General features: G+C 33.9%; 1 protein-coding gene across 2 annotated transcripts; it reads left to right on the top strand.

Moving 5' to 3' along the window:
• Positions 1–6,871: 6,871 nt before the first annotated feature.
• On the top strand, positions 6,872–16,337 carry LOC123698409 (ubiquitin carboxyl-terminal hydrolase 3-like). 2 transcript variants are annotated; one of them, XM_045645023.1, is made up of 10 exons: positions 6,872–7,120; positions 7,734–7,878; positions 8,373–8,655; positions 9,405–9,758; positions 10,178–10,326; positions 10,808–10,925; positions 11,441–11,560; positions 12,361–12,503; positions 13,508–13,654; positions 14,356–16,337. In XM_045645023.1, the coding sequence occupies exons 1-10, from the start codon at positions 7,030–7,032 to the stop codon at positions 14,516–14,518; spliced, it is 1,713 nt and encodes a 570-aa protein (XP_045500979.1). In that variant the 5' UTR covers positions 6,872–7,029; the 3' UTR covers positions 14,519–16,337. The 2 variants fall into 2 exon arrangements, with proteins under 2 accessions (XP_045500979.1, XP_045500980.1); XM_045645024.1 differs by lacking the exon at positions 6,872–7,120 and adding an exon at positions 7,259–7,421.
• Positions 16,338–16,557: the final 220 nt, after the last annotated feature.

The raw sequence follows: 16,557 nt of genomic DNA, 5'->3' as shown, positions 1-16,557 counted from the left end.
TATATCTTGTTTGCTTTCAAGTTACCTTAACCCTATTACACACACTTATACTTTTTTTTTTTCGCAAATCGACCACAACCATTCATTTTGCGTGTTCAAGTTACCTTACTCCAATTTTTAGGAATTGTTCTAGTTTTTTTTGGGCAGTAATTTATTTTAACCATAAAGTTCCATAATGTTATTTTGTGTATGAAGTACATAATATTATTGTATTAATGATTCTAGTCTGTGGTTATTATTATCATTTTTCTTGGCCTAATAAATTAGTTTTAATTTATTTATGTGAACTTGTAGGTACTTTGTTCAGTCTATCGCTGAATTTGTAAATTATGAAAGGTATTAACGATGTTTGGGAAGTTAAGCCCATAATAAAACTGGTTACATATTTCAATTAGTGATATGACCTATTTTTTATTTACATACTGCAATTAAATCTACTTATGATTACACGATTAATACTTTCGAATCTGAAGGCTACATCGCCAGCCCATAGAGTTAGGACAGCCAAATTTTCGTTTACTGATGAGTATACAATGTTAAAAATTAAAATTCCTCAAAATCAGTCCAATCGCAGCAGTGTGCGTTACCCAGGCAAAATGTTTTGCTTTAGAGAGATGAGACTTAAACAAATAATTAGTGTATCATGAGGAGCAATTTGTTTACTAATAGCAAAATTTGTTTGAATTGTAGTTTTTAAGTTATTTAAGAAAAACAAATTTTGCTGGAGTAACGTTTGAAACGTTACCCAGGCAAAATCGTCTTTCAAAAATTAGTTTCAGCACGGAACCAAATACATGAATAGATAGCTTTTGTTGAGTAGTAAATGTTTATAAATAGCAAAATTTGTGTGTGGTATAGTTCTTTAGTTATTTAAGATTTTGCTGCGGTAACGTTTTGGGATTTCCCAGATCTCGAAAACGGCTCAACGCAGAAGTTTGAAAAAAATACCAATAAAAGACCTTAATTTGTTTAAATTTGTTTAATCATTAGTTTTTGATTTGGTTGACGTAAACCAATGTAATTAAATGGTTTCAAAAATCAGAAGAAGCGGGTTTACATGTAAACCAATACACTTATAACCAAATAAACAGCTGTAAAAAATACCCGTGGTTCGACGCTTGTTTACAGCAGACATTTTAGATTTCATACTTTACACGATATGAAGATAAAAACAAATTTGATTTATTTTAGACTGGTCGTACTTTAGCGATCGAATACGCAGTTCCCATAACATTAAGAAACATGGCATACTTTAAACCAATTAAAATGATTCATGAAAATTCTTTCCTGTTAATTTCAGCCTTGAATTACGGCTCTAATGAAAGTTATCTCAAAAACAAGAATATGTCAGCAATTCTCTAATAAGCCGACCAAATTGAAAAGGTCACGTAAAAGCGACTGCACCGTACGTACGGGTAATCTTCGCAAATTAGCAGCTTGGTAACCGATGTTTTGTACAGTTAAGCAGAAAAACGTTATTCGTGAAGCCGATTTTTTAATATTTTTTAAGTGCAGTACCATATTACACAATTTTTACTAGTTAATAAAAGTGTAATATCATAGTGTATAATTTATAGTGTGATTTAAAACAATACAAACATATATACATGTAGCTATATTTTTAGTACTTAATTTGTTGTTTCTGTTAAACCAAATGTTTTATTTTGATACCACAACGCAAAGCCACGCTAAAAACGTTTTAACGTTCTTGATGCTAGTCAGAGCAGCGCGCATCGCTGTCAGCTGTGTGCAATGCAACGCAACAGCTATATGCCTTGTCTTACTTACTCTTTAGCTGTGAGTAGTTGAGTACGCTCTATCTATGGGTACGCTAGCTCCGACCGAACCAATGAAACAATCAGTCGTGAACCAAGTGTTTTGGAGAGAAGTGCTTGTGGTTTATGTGTGTGTGTGGTTTATGTATGTGTGTGTGTATCACATGTAATGTTAAAATATTCACTCTAAGTAACACGTAACAAAACTCAAAAATGTTGATGCTAAGGCAAAGCAATACATATAATTTGTATGAGACTGATTTTTTAAATAAAAATAATGAATCTTAACCATTTTATTATTTTAACTAACCTGACCAGAAAACTTTTGTATTCAACTGTACTAACAAAACATCTATATTATCCTGTTCATTTCAGATGGTTGCGCTTATGTATGGTGCGGTCGCTTTTATGTGACCTTTTCAATTTGGTCGGCTCATTAGAGAATTGCTGACATAATCTTGTTTTTGAGATAACTTTCATTAGAGCCGTAATTCAAAGCTGCAATTAACAGGAAGGAATTTTCAGGAATCATTTTAATTTGTTTAAAGTATGCCATGTTTCTTAATGTTATGGGAACTGCGAATTTGATCGCTAAAGTACGACCAGTCTAAAATAAATCAAATTTGTTTTTATCTTCTTAATGTGTAAAGTATGAAATCTAATATTTCTGATGTAAACAAGCGTCGAACCACGGGTATTTTTTACAGCTGTTTATTTGGTTATAAGTGTATTGGTTTACATGTAAACCCGCTTCTTCTGATTTTTGAAACCATTTAATTACATTGGTTTACGTCAACCAAATCAAAAACTAATGATTAAACAAATTTAAACAAATTGAGGTCTTTTATTGGTATTTTTTTCAAACTTCTGCGTTGAGCCGTTTTCGAGATCTGGGAAATCCCAAAACGTTACCGCAGCAAAATCTTAAATAACTAAAGAACTATACCACACACAAATTTTGCTATTTATAAACATTTACTACGCAACAAAAGCTATCTATTCATGTATTTGGTTCCGTGCTGAAACTAATTTTTGAAAGACGATTTTGCCTGGGTAACGTTTCAAACGTTACTCCAGCAAAATTTGTTTTTCTTAAATAACTTAAAAACTACAATTCAAACAAATTTTGCTATTAGTAAACAAATTGCTCCTCATGATACACTAATTATTTGTTTAAGTCTCATCTCTCTAAAGCAAAACATTTTGCCTGGGTAACGCACACATCGCAGCACGAATGTATGTTTAGGTATTGTTTTTATGTTGGTAGGTAATATTCATAAATAATAAAAAAAAATCTATAACCATCACTTCCAAAATGAATCGCAAAATGTGTTGGTAAGCGCATAACTCGAGAACGGCTGAACCAATTTCGATAATTTTTATAATATTCCTTGAAGTACGATGATGGTTCCGAAAAAAAATGTAAATATGTACCACGGGCGAAGCCGGGGCGGACCGCCAGTAGACACAAAATCAAATATAAATATGCATGTTTGTTATTATAATATTGTTTTCCAAAGCTTATTAATGGCTTTGAAACCTTTTTGAAACACATTACATGATTTTTGTCTATTTTTTTAGTTGGCTACACAAGGCACATGCAGCAGAACACTATTACTCCTAGCGGACATGCAGGCAAAAGCGTAATATTGAAATAATTAGGAAACAAAAAATAGGAAAACAGGTTTAAATTAAAAATAGGAAAACAAAATAATTATTTTAGAAATTAAATAAATGTATTTATTGTTGCCACAGAAACTATTCGAACGCAGGAATTGTTGAACTTGCGATGAAATGAGCGAGACGGTACCACTGTTGCCAGATCTCCCGATTTTCCGGGAGTTCTCCCGATTTTAGTAAAATCCTCCCGACATCCCGGATGCTCAATCAAACCTCCCGATTTTTATTTACTGTTCCACAGCTTGAAGTCCAGTTACTAAAAACACTGCGATGCACTGCGTCTACTGCGTGAAACGAATCACCAAACCACCGAACGAATCATAAAAGTAATAAGTTTGTACAGTATGTAGTGTAAAGTATGCCTTCATGGAATGGAATAAAGTTGAATATTAAACAGCAAGACTTTGGGACACCAGACTAACCGGGTTTTCTAATTATTATACGACCAAATTAGGAGACATAGTTCAGTCTAGTAATTTTAAGGATAAGTAAGGTATTTAAATGAACAGTATTAGATTGCTTCGTTGTTACCAGAGATAAACATGTTGTTACTTGTGAGCACTTTGTGAAGTGAGAAAAGTTTTGTTTGTTTCTAAGTATCATCATTTTAAAGTGTTAATTATATAAGTTTTAAAGCTGTAATTGTCAGAACTTAGAATGTCTAGTTCTGAGAATGATCAAGAGGTGCAAAATACACCCCCAAAGAAAAAGAAGTACAGTGTCAGCTATAAACCGGATTGGGAAAAAGATGATCTGTTTGAGGGATGGTTATCAAAAAGTAATAAAGGTAAGGGTCAAAGGGGACTTAAATAATAATAAAAGCCTTACTTAGTTACTCAATGATAAAAACTTATTGAATACAAAAAACCCATTTCATTCGTTATTCAGGAAACCTCCTGGATTTGTATGCATACACATGTAAATAGTTCGTGCGTGTAGTGCAGTAATCAATTTGTAATTTTGACATTTTGTTTTGTAGTTCCACAACACCACACAAAAGTACTGACGTGTTGAACTAATTTGAACTCTAAATTCACAGTTCAAATGATTATTTTTGGACTATGCAGACTACATTTTTTTTCTGCGTTCTATTCTGCAAAGTTATTGACTTTGATCCAAGAAAGTCATTGAGGCTTTATGGTCTATGATATTTTTGTTTTTTTTAGTACTGTTTGCACAGTTGGTTTTTAAGACTCATCATCTATAAGGCGGCCTATAAAAGTTGCCAGTTTAAAAAAGTATTCTTAAAGTACGGCAGTATTTTCGTCTTGAGAAATTAACGCATTTTTGTTGCAATATTTAGGCTACATTAAAAAATATTCTTTTCAGGTCCAGATTTTGCTTATTGTAAAGTGTGCTCTTGCGATATAAATATAACGAGAGGGGGTAAAAATGATATTAAAAGACACAAAGAGACAAAAAAACATGAAAGCAATAAGCTGAAAATTCGAGGTCAACAGAGTCTAGACCAGATGTTTACAAAAAAATCTACATCGTTAGAAAAACTAGTCAAACAGTCAGAAATTAGAATCGCCGCATTCATAGTTGAACATAATATTCCGATCAATGTCATGGAACATTTCCCAGATTTAATAAGAGCAGTATGCCCAGATTCTGAAGTCGCAAAAAGGATTACCTGTGGACGTACTAAAACAACAAAAATTATTTCGGAGGTGTTGGGAAGAAGTGACGTTGACACCATGGTTGAAGCCATGCAGACAAATAAATTTTCGTTAACAGCTGATGAAAGTACTGATAAAAGTACAAAAAAGCATTTAGCAGTAATTGTGAGGATCGCTCGAAATAATCTGAAGGTAAATATTATGTTTATAATGTAAAGTTTTCATTTTAAATATGTTACCTTTTATACTTTTTAAACCCTATTCTTTTTCAGGTGGAAGATTTTTTCTTTGAAATATTTGAAATTCTTGAAGGTAACGCCGAAAAATTGCATGAAATAATTACAAAAAAAATGACCGATTTGAGGATTCCATATAAAAAAAATATGATAGGGCTGGCCGCAGATGGTGCCAACGTAATGATGGGAAAAAACAATTCTCTTGCTACGAAGTTCAAACAAGACATACCACACCTTTTCGTTATGAAATGTGTATGCCATTCTGTACATCTTGTAGCGTCTAACGCTTGCTTAAAATTGCCTCGAGAACCCGAAGATCTAGCACGGGATGTGTATAACTATTTGAATGGTAGCCCAAAACGTACCGGCTTATTGAAACAATTCCAAGATTTTTTGGAACTAAAACCACACAAATTACTGCAACCTTCTCAAACAAGATGGCTCTCTTTAGAGGCAGTAGTAAAGAGGCTACTAGAACAATACGAAGCCTTAAAGTTGTACTTTAGGGACGCTATTTTCAGTGACCGTATTAAAGCTGCAGAAAACATATTGAGAATGCTAGAAAACCCAGTGAACAAGCTGTATCTGCAATTTATGGCGTATGCCTTAGGAATATTCAACGAACTAAACAGAACCATGCAATCAGAAAATACGAATGTACACATAATTTACAACAGGGTCATGACCGTAATCTACACAATTTTGGGATGTTATGTGAAAGATGAATACATTTCAAGAAATGATCACAAAAACATCGACTATAAAAATCCCAGAAAGTACATGGATATAAAAGATTGGTATTTAGGCGCTGAAGTAGGGGCGACATTATCTTCACCAACATTAACAATCAGTCCCGAAGAAATAAAACAATTCAAGTTCCGCTGTTTGGAGTTTTACATTGAGGCAATTAAACAACTATTACAGCGATTTCCGTTTGAAGATGATATGGAAATTTTGAAAAAAATGGAGTTTATGGATCCAAAAATAGTTTGTAGTGGCAAAATACTATCCATCGCCGACATATTGGGAAGGTTCCCAAATATAGCACCTTCAAATATTATCCAACAGATTGACACCGAATGGCGGCTTCTTCGGAATACGAAGTTAAACACGGAAGATGAAAATTTAGAAGTAGGAGCTTTCTGGAAAAAGATAGCCCAGATGCATTTGGGTGATGGCAGCAAAATGTTTCCAAATTTAACTTCGACAGTTTTGAGTTTTATGTGCTTGCCACACTCAAGTGCATCTGTGGAAAGGCTGTTTTCCCAAATAAATTTAACCAAGACAAAGTTACGTAATAAGCTGTCTACCCCGGTTATATCGGGAGTCCTTCATACAAAAAATTTATTAAAAAATAATTGTAATTGCTTTAATTTTTAAATTAATGACAAAATTTTACAAAAACATAATAAAGATATATATTAAAAAATCTCCCGATAATTTTTGTAATTTTACCCTAAGACTCCCGGATTTTTATGGGTATGCCTCCCGGAAAATAAAATTTGGATCTGGCAACACTGGACGGTACCTACGTCAGACTCAGATGTTTTCCTACTCATTCACGCTTAATTCAATGTGTGTAAAAAGCTATTTCGCACTCGCTCGGAATAAAGATTTTTAATGTATAATATTTAGTGTGTTTTAAGATAATTTAATTTTTATGAATTAAAAAGATATTTTTAAATACTTATTATTGTCTTATAATTACTATGAATCATGGAATGTTCACATTTATTAGATAACGTCAAGTTGTTTAGCGAACTCAACATTGAGGACACCACAATCACAAAGAACTTCAAATGTTCAGGTAATTCAAACTATAATATAGTGCATTAAATTAACATTAAAACCTAGTTCTTACCTAGTGCGTCATCATATATTTAAAATAGGAGGTTAGTGGAAAAATCAATACAGCGAACTAAAATAATCAGCTGTTTCGCAGGGGGGAGGGGAGGCATTAGTGACCGTGAAGATTGTTTCGGAATTCGGATGCAAAAATATTCCTATCCTATGTTGTATGTGTAGTGTAACCTTTTATTTCATGAAGGCTAATGTAAATGCTAAACTAAAAGGGGTATACATGAAAACATAAATAGCCATTGTAAGACGTAGGTACAGTTTTGGAAAGCATATTAGAATGACTCACTAAACAAAACATTAATGTCCGAGATATATTTTTGCGCAGTTTGAACTAATCACTGACGTCATAAGCGTGGCCTAATGCTGCTGTATGAAAGTAGAAACACCCTTCAAATATTTTGTAAACTATGTAGAAAGATTTCTATAAACATAATATACCCACATGTGATTTGATGCATAACAAAGTTCCCATACTCAAATAAAAACACTATAAATAGATCTTGTTTATACAGAAAAAAAACATCTATTTTGATGGATACAATAATAAATTGCAATTTCAGAATGTTCAGTAACAGAACAGAATTGGCTATGTTTACAATGTGGCATTGTAAGCTGTGGAAGATACATAAACGGACATGCAAAGAAACATTCAGAAACTTTTGACCATCAACTATGCATGAGTTGTGATATGTACTCAGTCTATTGGTAAGATTCTGATAAATTTATTATAGTACTAGCGGTCTGCCCCGGCTTCGCCCGTGGTACATATTTCACAATAAAAGGTAGCCTATGTTGTTCCTCAGGGTCTAAAGATTGTCTGTGCCAAATTTCATCAAAATCGGTCCAGTAGTTGAGCCTATTCATTACAATCAATCAAACAAACAAACAAACAAATTTTTCCTCTTTATAATATTAGTGTAGATGTAAATTCGGACAAAATGGTTTAAACTTTAAACAATATCCGCTTATCCTATCTCTCAAATATCCAATTTTATTTATTTATTTGTTGTCTTATGTATTTAGGTATCTATCATCTATGCATATAAGAATGTCTTTAAACAACACATAGTATATATTTTTATCATATCAAATCAACCTTAATCTCTTAATTCTCATTTGGCCTGATTTATGATAAGGCAAATATTTATGCACATTCCATTTAAAAATGAATAAAATAATTGAACTGCCTTATTTTGCAGCTACAAGTGTGATGAATATGTTTCAAATGATACAGAAGAGCATATTATTGACAAAATTAGACAAAGTATTAAAACCGCTAACAGCAAAGAAGATTGTGATCCTAACAATGATCAAAATACTGATGAATGTGAAGATAAAAATAATATAACAAATGAGTCAAAAGATAAGTCAGAAACTGAACCTAGTGAAAGTAATCCTACCCTGGAAAATACCGATACTTGTAATGTGGATGCACAGCCAAGTATAGCAGAGGGCAGTGAGAATAAAGTAAGAGTATCAAAGGTAAGCTATTATACTTGGAAATATTAGCATGCATTTAACCCATTGAGCCCCGAGCGGCCTAATCGGTCCACGACACAATAGATTTTCTATTGTATCTGTGATTCCGGGGGCTGAGTTATTGCTATTTTTATTAATTTAGCAAGAAAGAAATCTTTAATAGTGTTCGGAATCAGCACTAAACAATTTTATTTCAATGTCTATAATATCATTAATTTTATGTCATGTGCAGAAGCACGTGTTGCTTGTAATAAGCATATGCAATACTTTTACAGTTATTGTTGGAATTAGAGATATAATCCATTAAAATGATTGTTGGGATATAATATTGTTGTTGTTTTTATATGTGAAATGATCATCTATGTTGGTTTGATAACCTCAACAGTGCCTGACCCTTTTCCTGAACTTTGATAGGGGACTGATTAATAATTACCTATTTATATAAAACTCTATTTGCATATTTCAATTAGCTTTCCTTGATATATCCAATTAGTATTGAATCGTAACATTATTTTAATTGCTCTTACTATTTCATTCACGGTCAAACAAATGATTGAATATAGAAATCCTTATGCATAAAATGTTGTTAAATTCTTTGTATACTTGAAAGAACCCATACTAAATACTATAATGTCCAATGAAAGATAGAAAACGATACTAAATTTTAATAAAATTAAGCTGGAACTAACTTTTTGTCCATTTAATATACCTTTTTCGTTAGATGATAATTTACATTATATTATACATTTTAGAATGTTGAAGAACCTGTGCGGAGCCTACGTCCCAGATCTAGAAAGCGATCTCATTCCAATGACAGTCACACATCAGAAAACAGTATGCAGTCCAGCAAGTCTAAAGAGAAAAAAGTATCCCCAATAAATGGGAAGAATCATAGGGATAAAAAAATAGTCGGCTTAAAGAATTTAGGGAATACATGCTTCATGAATGCTGTATTGCAAAGTTTGAACAACATACAGGAATTTAGCTGTTATTTTAGTCAGTTGCCATCTTTGGAGATGAAGACCAATGGGAGGAAGGTTTATCATTCCAGAAGCTATACTCGGCAGGAGATGCATGATGTAATTATGGCAGAGGAGCTTAGGAAGGCAAGTTTTTTATTGTTTTTCTTTATTTTTTATTCTATTGGATTCTTATTCTGTGTAATTGAATGTTATGTATCACTATCATCACTACATAGTCACAAAGTCGCTTTTTCTGTCCCTATGTCCCTTTGTATGCTTAAATCTTTAAAACTACGCAACGGATTTTGATGTGGTTTTTTTTTAATAGATAGAGTGATTCAAGAGGAAGGTTTTAGTATATAATTTATTAGGTTTTAGACAAAGCGGGCGAAGCCGCGGGTGGTAAACTAGTTTTTGTATGTGTTTAAAAATTTACAATACAGAAAAAATAGTCAACAGCATAATACTTATATATAAAACATGAACTTTATTTTTGTACTATAACAATATAACGTTACAATCAACGTACATCGTTTAAAATTTAATTTTTTTAATTCCTTCAGGTGCTGATAAATCTCAACAATGGCGGGTGTGGTTCCAAAGGGGCCATATCTCCGGAATGCCTGTTCCTTGTCATATGGAAGGTGGTGCCGAGGTTCAGGGGCTATCAGCAACAGGATGCGCACGAGTTTCTCAGATATATGCTTGATAGGTGAGTTTTGGAATTACTCACTTATTTATACCAATAAAATGTATGAATCAATGATCGAATCATATTATGTTACCAATAGTAAATAATATAAAAATTATATTTCTATTTTCACGGCCTGTCGGCGCGATATATATTAGAATAACCGACAGGCTGCATTGAAATAACGAAATTAAGAAACGGATTCTTGTTTGTTTCATTGCTAAAATATCAATAATCACTACATATTATAAAACAAAGTCGCTTTCTCTGTCCCTGTTTCCCTTTGTATGCTTAAATCTTTAAAACTACGCAACGGATTTTGATGCGGTTTTTTTTAATAGATAAGAGTGTTTCAAGAGGAAGATTTTAGTATATAATTTATTAGGTTTTAGACAAAGCGGGCGAAGTCACGGGCGGTAAGCTAGTTAAAAATAATCAAACTATTGTTTAATATTTTTCATATATTGTGAAAGAGGATAATTTAACAATGATTTAATTTCAGATTACACACGGAGTTATTGCAGCTGTTGCCTCCGGATAAGGCGGAAGGAGGATTTGTGCCGAAAGCGCCCTCAGCATCTATCGTTACTGCAGTATTTGGAGGGACTCTGCAGAGTGAGGTAATAAAATATTTCCAAAATCAGAATATGTAGCATATTATCTAATAGGAATATAAAATATCAATAAAAAAGCACTTTTTTTTATTTGTGTTTAAAAATTAAATTACGAACGTTTACTAGCATAATTACGAAAAAAAAAGGCTTTTTAGATATTTATTATTTCCATAGTATAGTAAATGTGGATATGTTATATGATTTCATAACAAATTAATCCAACGAAGCGCAAAAAAAATGTGTGTAAAAAATACTATAAGTGTACACACGTAAGAAGTGAAACTTCTTTATGACCTTATTTTTCGAAAAATAATTTACTATATGCAACTTTACAGAAATACGTCGAATCACGCGTGGTAGGGATAAGAAAAAGATGGCGCGTAACGGAAAAATGTCACGCGTAACGAAAAAATGTAACACTAAATTTTTTTCCAACCCCGATAAAGAAGTTTCACTTCAATAATACGGGAAAAAGTTGCACATTTAAATTGTAATGCTTATATATGTTAATTTTTTCACAGGTTCGATGTCTGGCGTGCGGCACGGAAAGCAAGAAGTTCGATCCATTTCTAGATCTTTCGTTGGAACTACCGGAGGGCGGCCCGGTGTCGCTCGCCGACTGTTTGTCGAGCTTCGTACAGGTATCTATACATATAATAAATCTGTAGAAGGGTCAATACTGTACATTAAAAATATTGAAAAAATAAATAGCAGGGGTGTTACTGGATCAATACCAAACCCAAATATATGATTAAAAAATTTTTTGTCTGTCTGTCTGTATGTGAAGGCATCACGTGAAAACTAACGGTTCGATTTCGATGAAACTTAGTATAATTATGCCTTATTATCCTGGGCATAAAATAGGATACTTTTATCCCGGAAAAATACGTAGAAAAAAATCTTATTTTTTTTAATTTTTCCGCGCGGACGGAGTCGCGGGCGGAAGCTAGTAATCTAATAAACTTAAAAAAAAATATTGATTAAATTATTTTCGACATCAAATAAAGTAAGTATTAACATATTATGATACATTTAATAATTTTGCATTTGTGTGTAGTATGTACTCATTTGACTCCAGTTTTTCTTAATAGCCACAAGTTTATTTTTTAAGTCGTGAATGAATTTAAAGTTATTGAAAATAGCTGTTTTAATTTCAAACAAAATTTTATGGTATCTTTCATAGATACGTTTCAATTGTATTATATTTTAACTAGCTGCTCCGCGCGGTTTCACCCCCGTGGCTCCACTCCTGTTAGTCGTAGCGTGAAGATATATAGCCTATAGACTTAATCGATAAATAAGCTATCTAACACCGAAAGAATTTTTCAAATCGGACCAGTAGTTCCCGAGATTAGCCTGTCAAACAAACAAACAAACGAACTCTTCAGCTTTATAATATTAAGTATAGATTAATTATGTAAATAAATGTATTATTTCTCAGATCGAAGAGCTTGCGGACACGGAACGTTACTTCTGCAGTAGTTGTAAATGTAAACAAAAGTCAACCAAGCAGTTTTGGATTCGGAGACTTCCCAATGTCTTGTGTCTACACCTCAAGCGGTTTAGATGGAATAATTATTTTAGGTAAGTTTAAAACATACTTTATATTTAAGACTAGCTTACCGCCCGCGGCTTCGCCCGCTTTGTCTAAAACCTAATCTTAATATATATAAATCTCGTGTCACAATGTTTGTCCTCAATGGACTCCTAAACCACTTAACCGATTATAATAAAATTCGCACACCATGTGCAGTTCGATCCAACTTGAGAGATAGGATAGTTTAAATCTCAAATAGTTTTAGAGAAAGCGGGCGAAGCCGCGGGCGGTAAGCTAGTAAATTATATACTTTTAGTATTCCTTCCTCTTGAATAACTCTATCTATTAAAAAAAACCGCATCAAAATCCGTTGCGTAGTTTTAAAGATTTAAGCATACAAAGGGACATAGGGACAGAGAAAGCGACTTTGTTTTATACTATGTAGTGATTTAAATAGCTTATTTTTATCAAACTTTAATCTCTTTCGAGAACATCAGTTTAAAATACCATAAAAACTTATGGATAAGATATTAGGATTATATTTAAAATTACAATTCCGCTCACGAAAATATTTGGCTATTATGTTAATTGTCGACAACATGTTACTGTATGAATTTCAATATTAAGCCGCGTTTCAACTAATTATTTTGATTTCACTCGCAATACGTGACGCTCAACACGTATGGCATGCACAACAGTGCGCGACGTTGCCAGCTTGCATACGACGTTTCAGCTAGCGCGCGACGTTGCCAGTTTGCATCTGACGTTCCGCTAACATGCGACATTGCCAGCTTGCATATGATGTTTCAGCTAGCGCGCGACGTTGCCAGCTGGCCTGCAGCATGCCGTGCGGCTTGCTTGTTGTTGTTGTTCTAACCACTGCCGCAGGAGTTCCCCCCTCTCCTAGTGTTGATTTCAGCGGTTATAATGTGATACGCGGCTTATATCGTAATTTCTCTAACGTAAAGACGCGTATTTATGTTAAATATTGTTGATGATGAGCAAGAATGATGAATCGATTAAATTCCACTAACATCTGGTATTGTTCCAGAACGAAAGTGGACACGACGATCACGTTCCCGCTGCGCGCGCTGGACATGTCGCGGTTCGTGCTCGCCAACGTGCCCGACACGCGCCGCTCCGGGCTCGGCAACTACCTGTACGACCTCGCCGCCGTCATCGTGCACCACGGCTCGGGGTCAGTGGCCCTGCACACACACACACACACACACACACACACACACACATACAAGCACACAAACACATGCACGCGTACGAATGCACGCATACACGGGCAGGCGTAGTGCAGTAAACACGCTCATATGCACACACACACGCAGGCGTACGGACGCATGCTCACAAACAAAAGCAACATGTGCACGGAAACACGCGCAGGCATACGAACGCATGTAAACAAACACATGCACGCAACATGCGCACGGATACATGCGCAGGTGTACGAACGCATCTTCAAGCGTAGAGTGAACCGGTACCTACTAGGGAAGCGCGCACCATCTTAGACCGCATCTTACCTTTCTATCAGGCGAGATTGTGGTCAAACGCTTCCCTATCTAGAATAAAAAAAAAACAAACACATGCACGTATACACACGCACGAATACACGCGCAGGTGTACGAACGCATCTACACAAACACATGCACACGCGGGCATACGGAAGCATGCACACACGAGCACAAGCACGCATGTACAAAAGTACACATAAACTTGCACGTATACACACGCATGCATACACGTGTCGTACGGAGTCATGCACGCATTTAGAATCACACACGTCGATTTATGCTATCGGTCACCGATTCCTCCGAGTCGGTTATATGCGCAACAACACAAACTGCATGCCTATTTTTTTATTTTACTTTACCTTAAAATGTTCTACAGCGCCGGCTCCGGGCACTACACGGCGTTCGCGATAAACGAAGAGCAATGGTTCCACTTCAACGACCAGACGGTCCGCGCCACGGACTCGTCCGCGGTCGCCACGTGCAAGCCCTACATCATGTTCTACATACGCCGCGAGTTCTCGCTCCCCACCGCCACGTGACCACACAAATACAGATTAAATAAATATTCCTAGCTGACAGTATTGATTAAAAAAAATTTTTTGAAAATCGAACACCCCCGTTCGATGTTTGATGTTGCAATTTGAAATTCGTATCACATATTCTAGAATGTTTGAAACAATAATAATACGCGTCTCGCTACCCACCTTTATTCATGCCAACGTTAATAAGTAATAGTTCATTGATAAGTTTGCAGTACTTGTAATACTATAGTTGATCTCAGTCATATCGCATACTCTGGCATTTTCGGCGCATTCGATGCGTAAAAAAATGTAAGACCGTGACGTTATGTTTAAGTTTGTGAGAGATGTTTCATATCTTTTACTATGAGCTTAGAAACGAAAAGTATTTGAGCTGTTTGTCTTATTTAAATAATTAAAATTTACAATTGCACAGCCACTTAAAATGTATTGGGAGAAAATTATAACATAACCTGTACAATGTACGTGATAGTTATAATTATTACAGTTCGATATTTATAAACATTTCATGAATGGATTAAACATGTCTAATGTATATCTTATTAAAATTGTAGAACAAAATATACTTAATTAGAAAAATGATTCATTTAGAGCTTATATAGTTAACTTATGAAGATAAATGTAATTTACACGAAAGTTGACTTTAGCAACTATTTTTGTCACGTTCTATGAGATTTTATGTTTTGATGCCATCAGGTTCTTTTAAATGTTCTGGATTATATTTATTTGTGCTTTTTTATGAACACTGTAAGCAGCTCATACATTCATTTTTAACAGAGTAAAATTAAGGTAAATAAATACAAAATATATAATTTCAAAAATTCTTAAAACCTTGTAAATTTTTTTAACTTTCTACCATGAAAGGATTGCTATGCTAAAGAAATATTCAAAAATATAATTTAGTTTGCATGTTCATGGTATATGTATATTAAAAATGTTTAGGCGGTCGGTGAAATTATCCAAAAGAATTGAATCTTTAAGTTGAAATTCTAGATCTTACATAACCTAGCCGATAAAAATGTGTATTAAATAGACATTCGCATGTCATCTCTCTCGCACGCTTGTGATCAATCGCATGCTATCTCTCTCGCACTATTGCGAATAGTCACAATTTAATATTCGTTTTATATCGGCAGAATCTGTCACCATTTTAATTTTACTCTGTTTTAAGTGAAAATAATAAGTTTTTCTGTATTCTGTATTTTATCTACAATTTTGGAATATAACTTGGTAGCCTGACATTCCTCGGTGTTTGAGCTGGACTCTTTTTCTAACTTTATAGCCTAGCATAGATATTAAATAATGATATAGGAATGATATTGTAATCCTAGCAGGAATGATGATCATGCTTTTAATTTTTGTTGTATTGCATTTCTTCAGAAATACAATGTTTTTTTGTGAAAATAGCGTACAAGCCTTAATAATGGTTTAAAAAAAATATGGAATTCAAATTGGGTGTCTGATTAGCCAAAGTTGAGTTGGCCAGTTGTCTGGTAATATCCGCTTATAATTTGTTTCCGCGGATCGAGCATTTTATATTAAGTACAAGGTATTATTTTATAAGAAGTTGAAATAAGGAGGTTTCAACCATACATTCCCGTTACAGGTATCTGATGAATTGACGTTTTTATTCAGTGCTTTACAAATTCTGTGTCCTTCAATATTGTGATAGTATAATGCATGTAAATAAAACTTTTGAATGATCTTTTTAACATTTCTTTGCAATGTAAATCGACCTTTGTGACAGATGTATTTTGTCTAAGTACTTCAATTACTGGGAGTTCAAAGTGATTGAATTTAATAAATTCGCAATTGAAAATCACGTGTTTTATTGATGCATGGTAATTATAAGTTTTTATTAATTTTCAAACATTTGACACATGTAAATAATTTTTTAAACCATGATTTTTTTGTTGATTCTAAGTCCGTATCAATAGTTAGTTCTAAAGAAGGAACGCTACCTGTAATCGGCAAGTATTCATTCCATTCCGCTGGTTTCAGCAAGGGTAAATTTCTTATAAAAAATTGATTATCACTTG

Source organism: Colias croceus, chromosome 16 (assembly GCF_905220415.1).
Source record: "Colias croceus chromosome 16, ilColCroc2.1".
Lineage (NCBI taxonomy): Eukaryota > Metazoa > Arthropoda > Insecta > Lepidoptera > Pieridae > Colias > Colias croceus.
The sequence above is the reverse complement of the archived record's forward strand: the minus strand, read 5'-3'. Positions and strand labels throughout refer to the sequence as shown.

Coding starts and splice junctions, on each gene's coding strand:
- LOC123698409 (XM_045645023.1), top strand. CDS start 7,030: ATGGAATGTTCACATTTATTAGATAACGTCAAGTTGTTTAGCGAACTC. Junction 7,879..8,372: donor GATATGTACTCAGTCTATTG/GTAAGATTCTGA, acceptor CTTATTTTGCAG/CTACAAGTGTGATGAATATG. Junction 12,504..13,507: donor AGATGGAATAATTATTTTAG/GTAAGTTTAAAA, acceptor GTATTGTTCCAG/AACGAAAGTGGACACGACGA.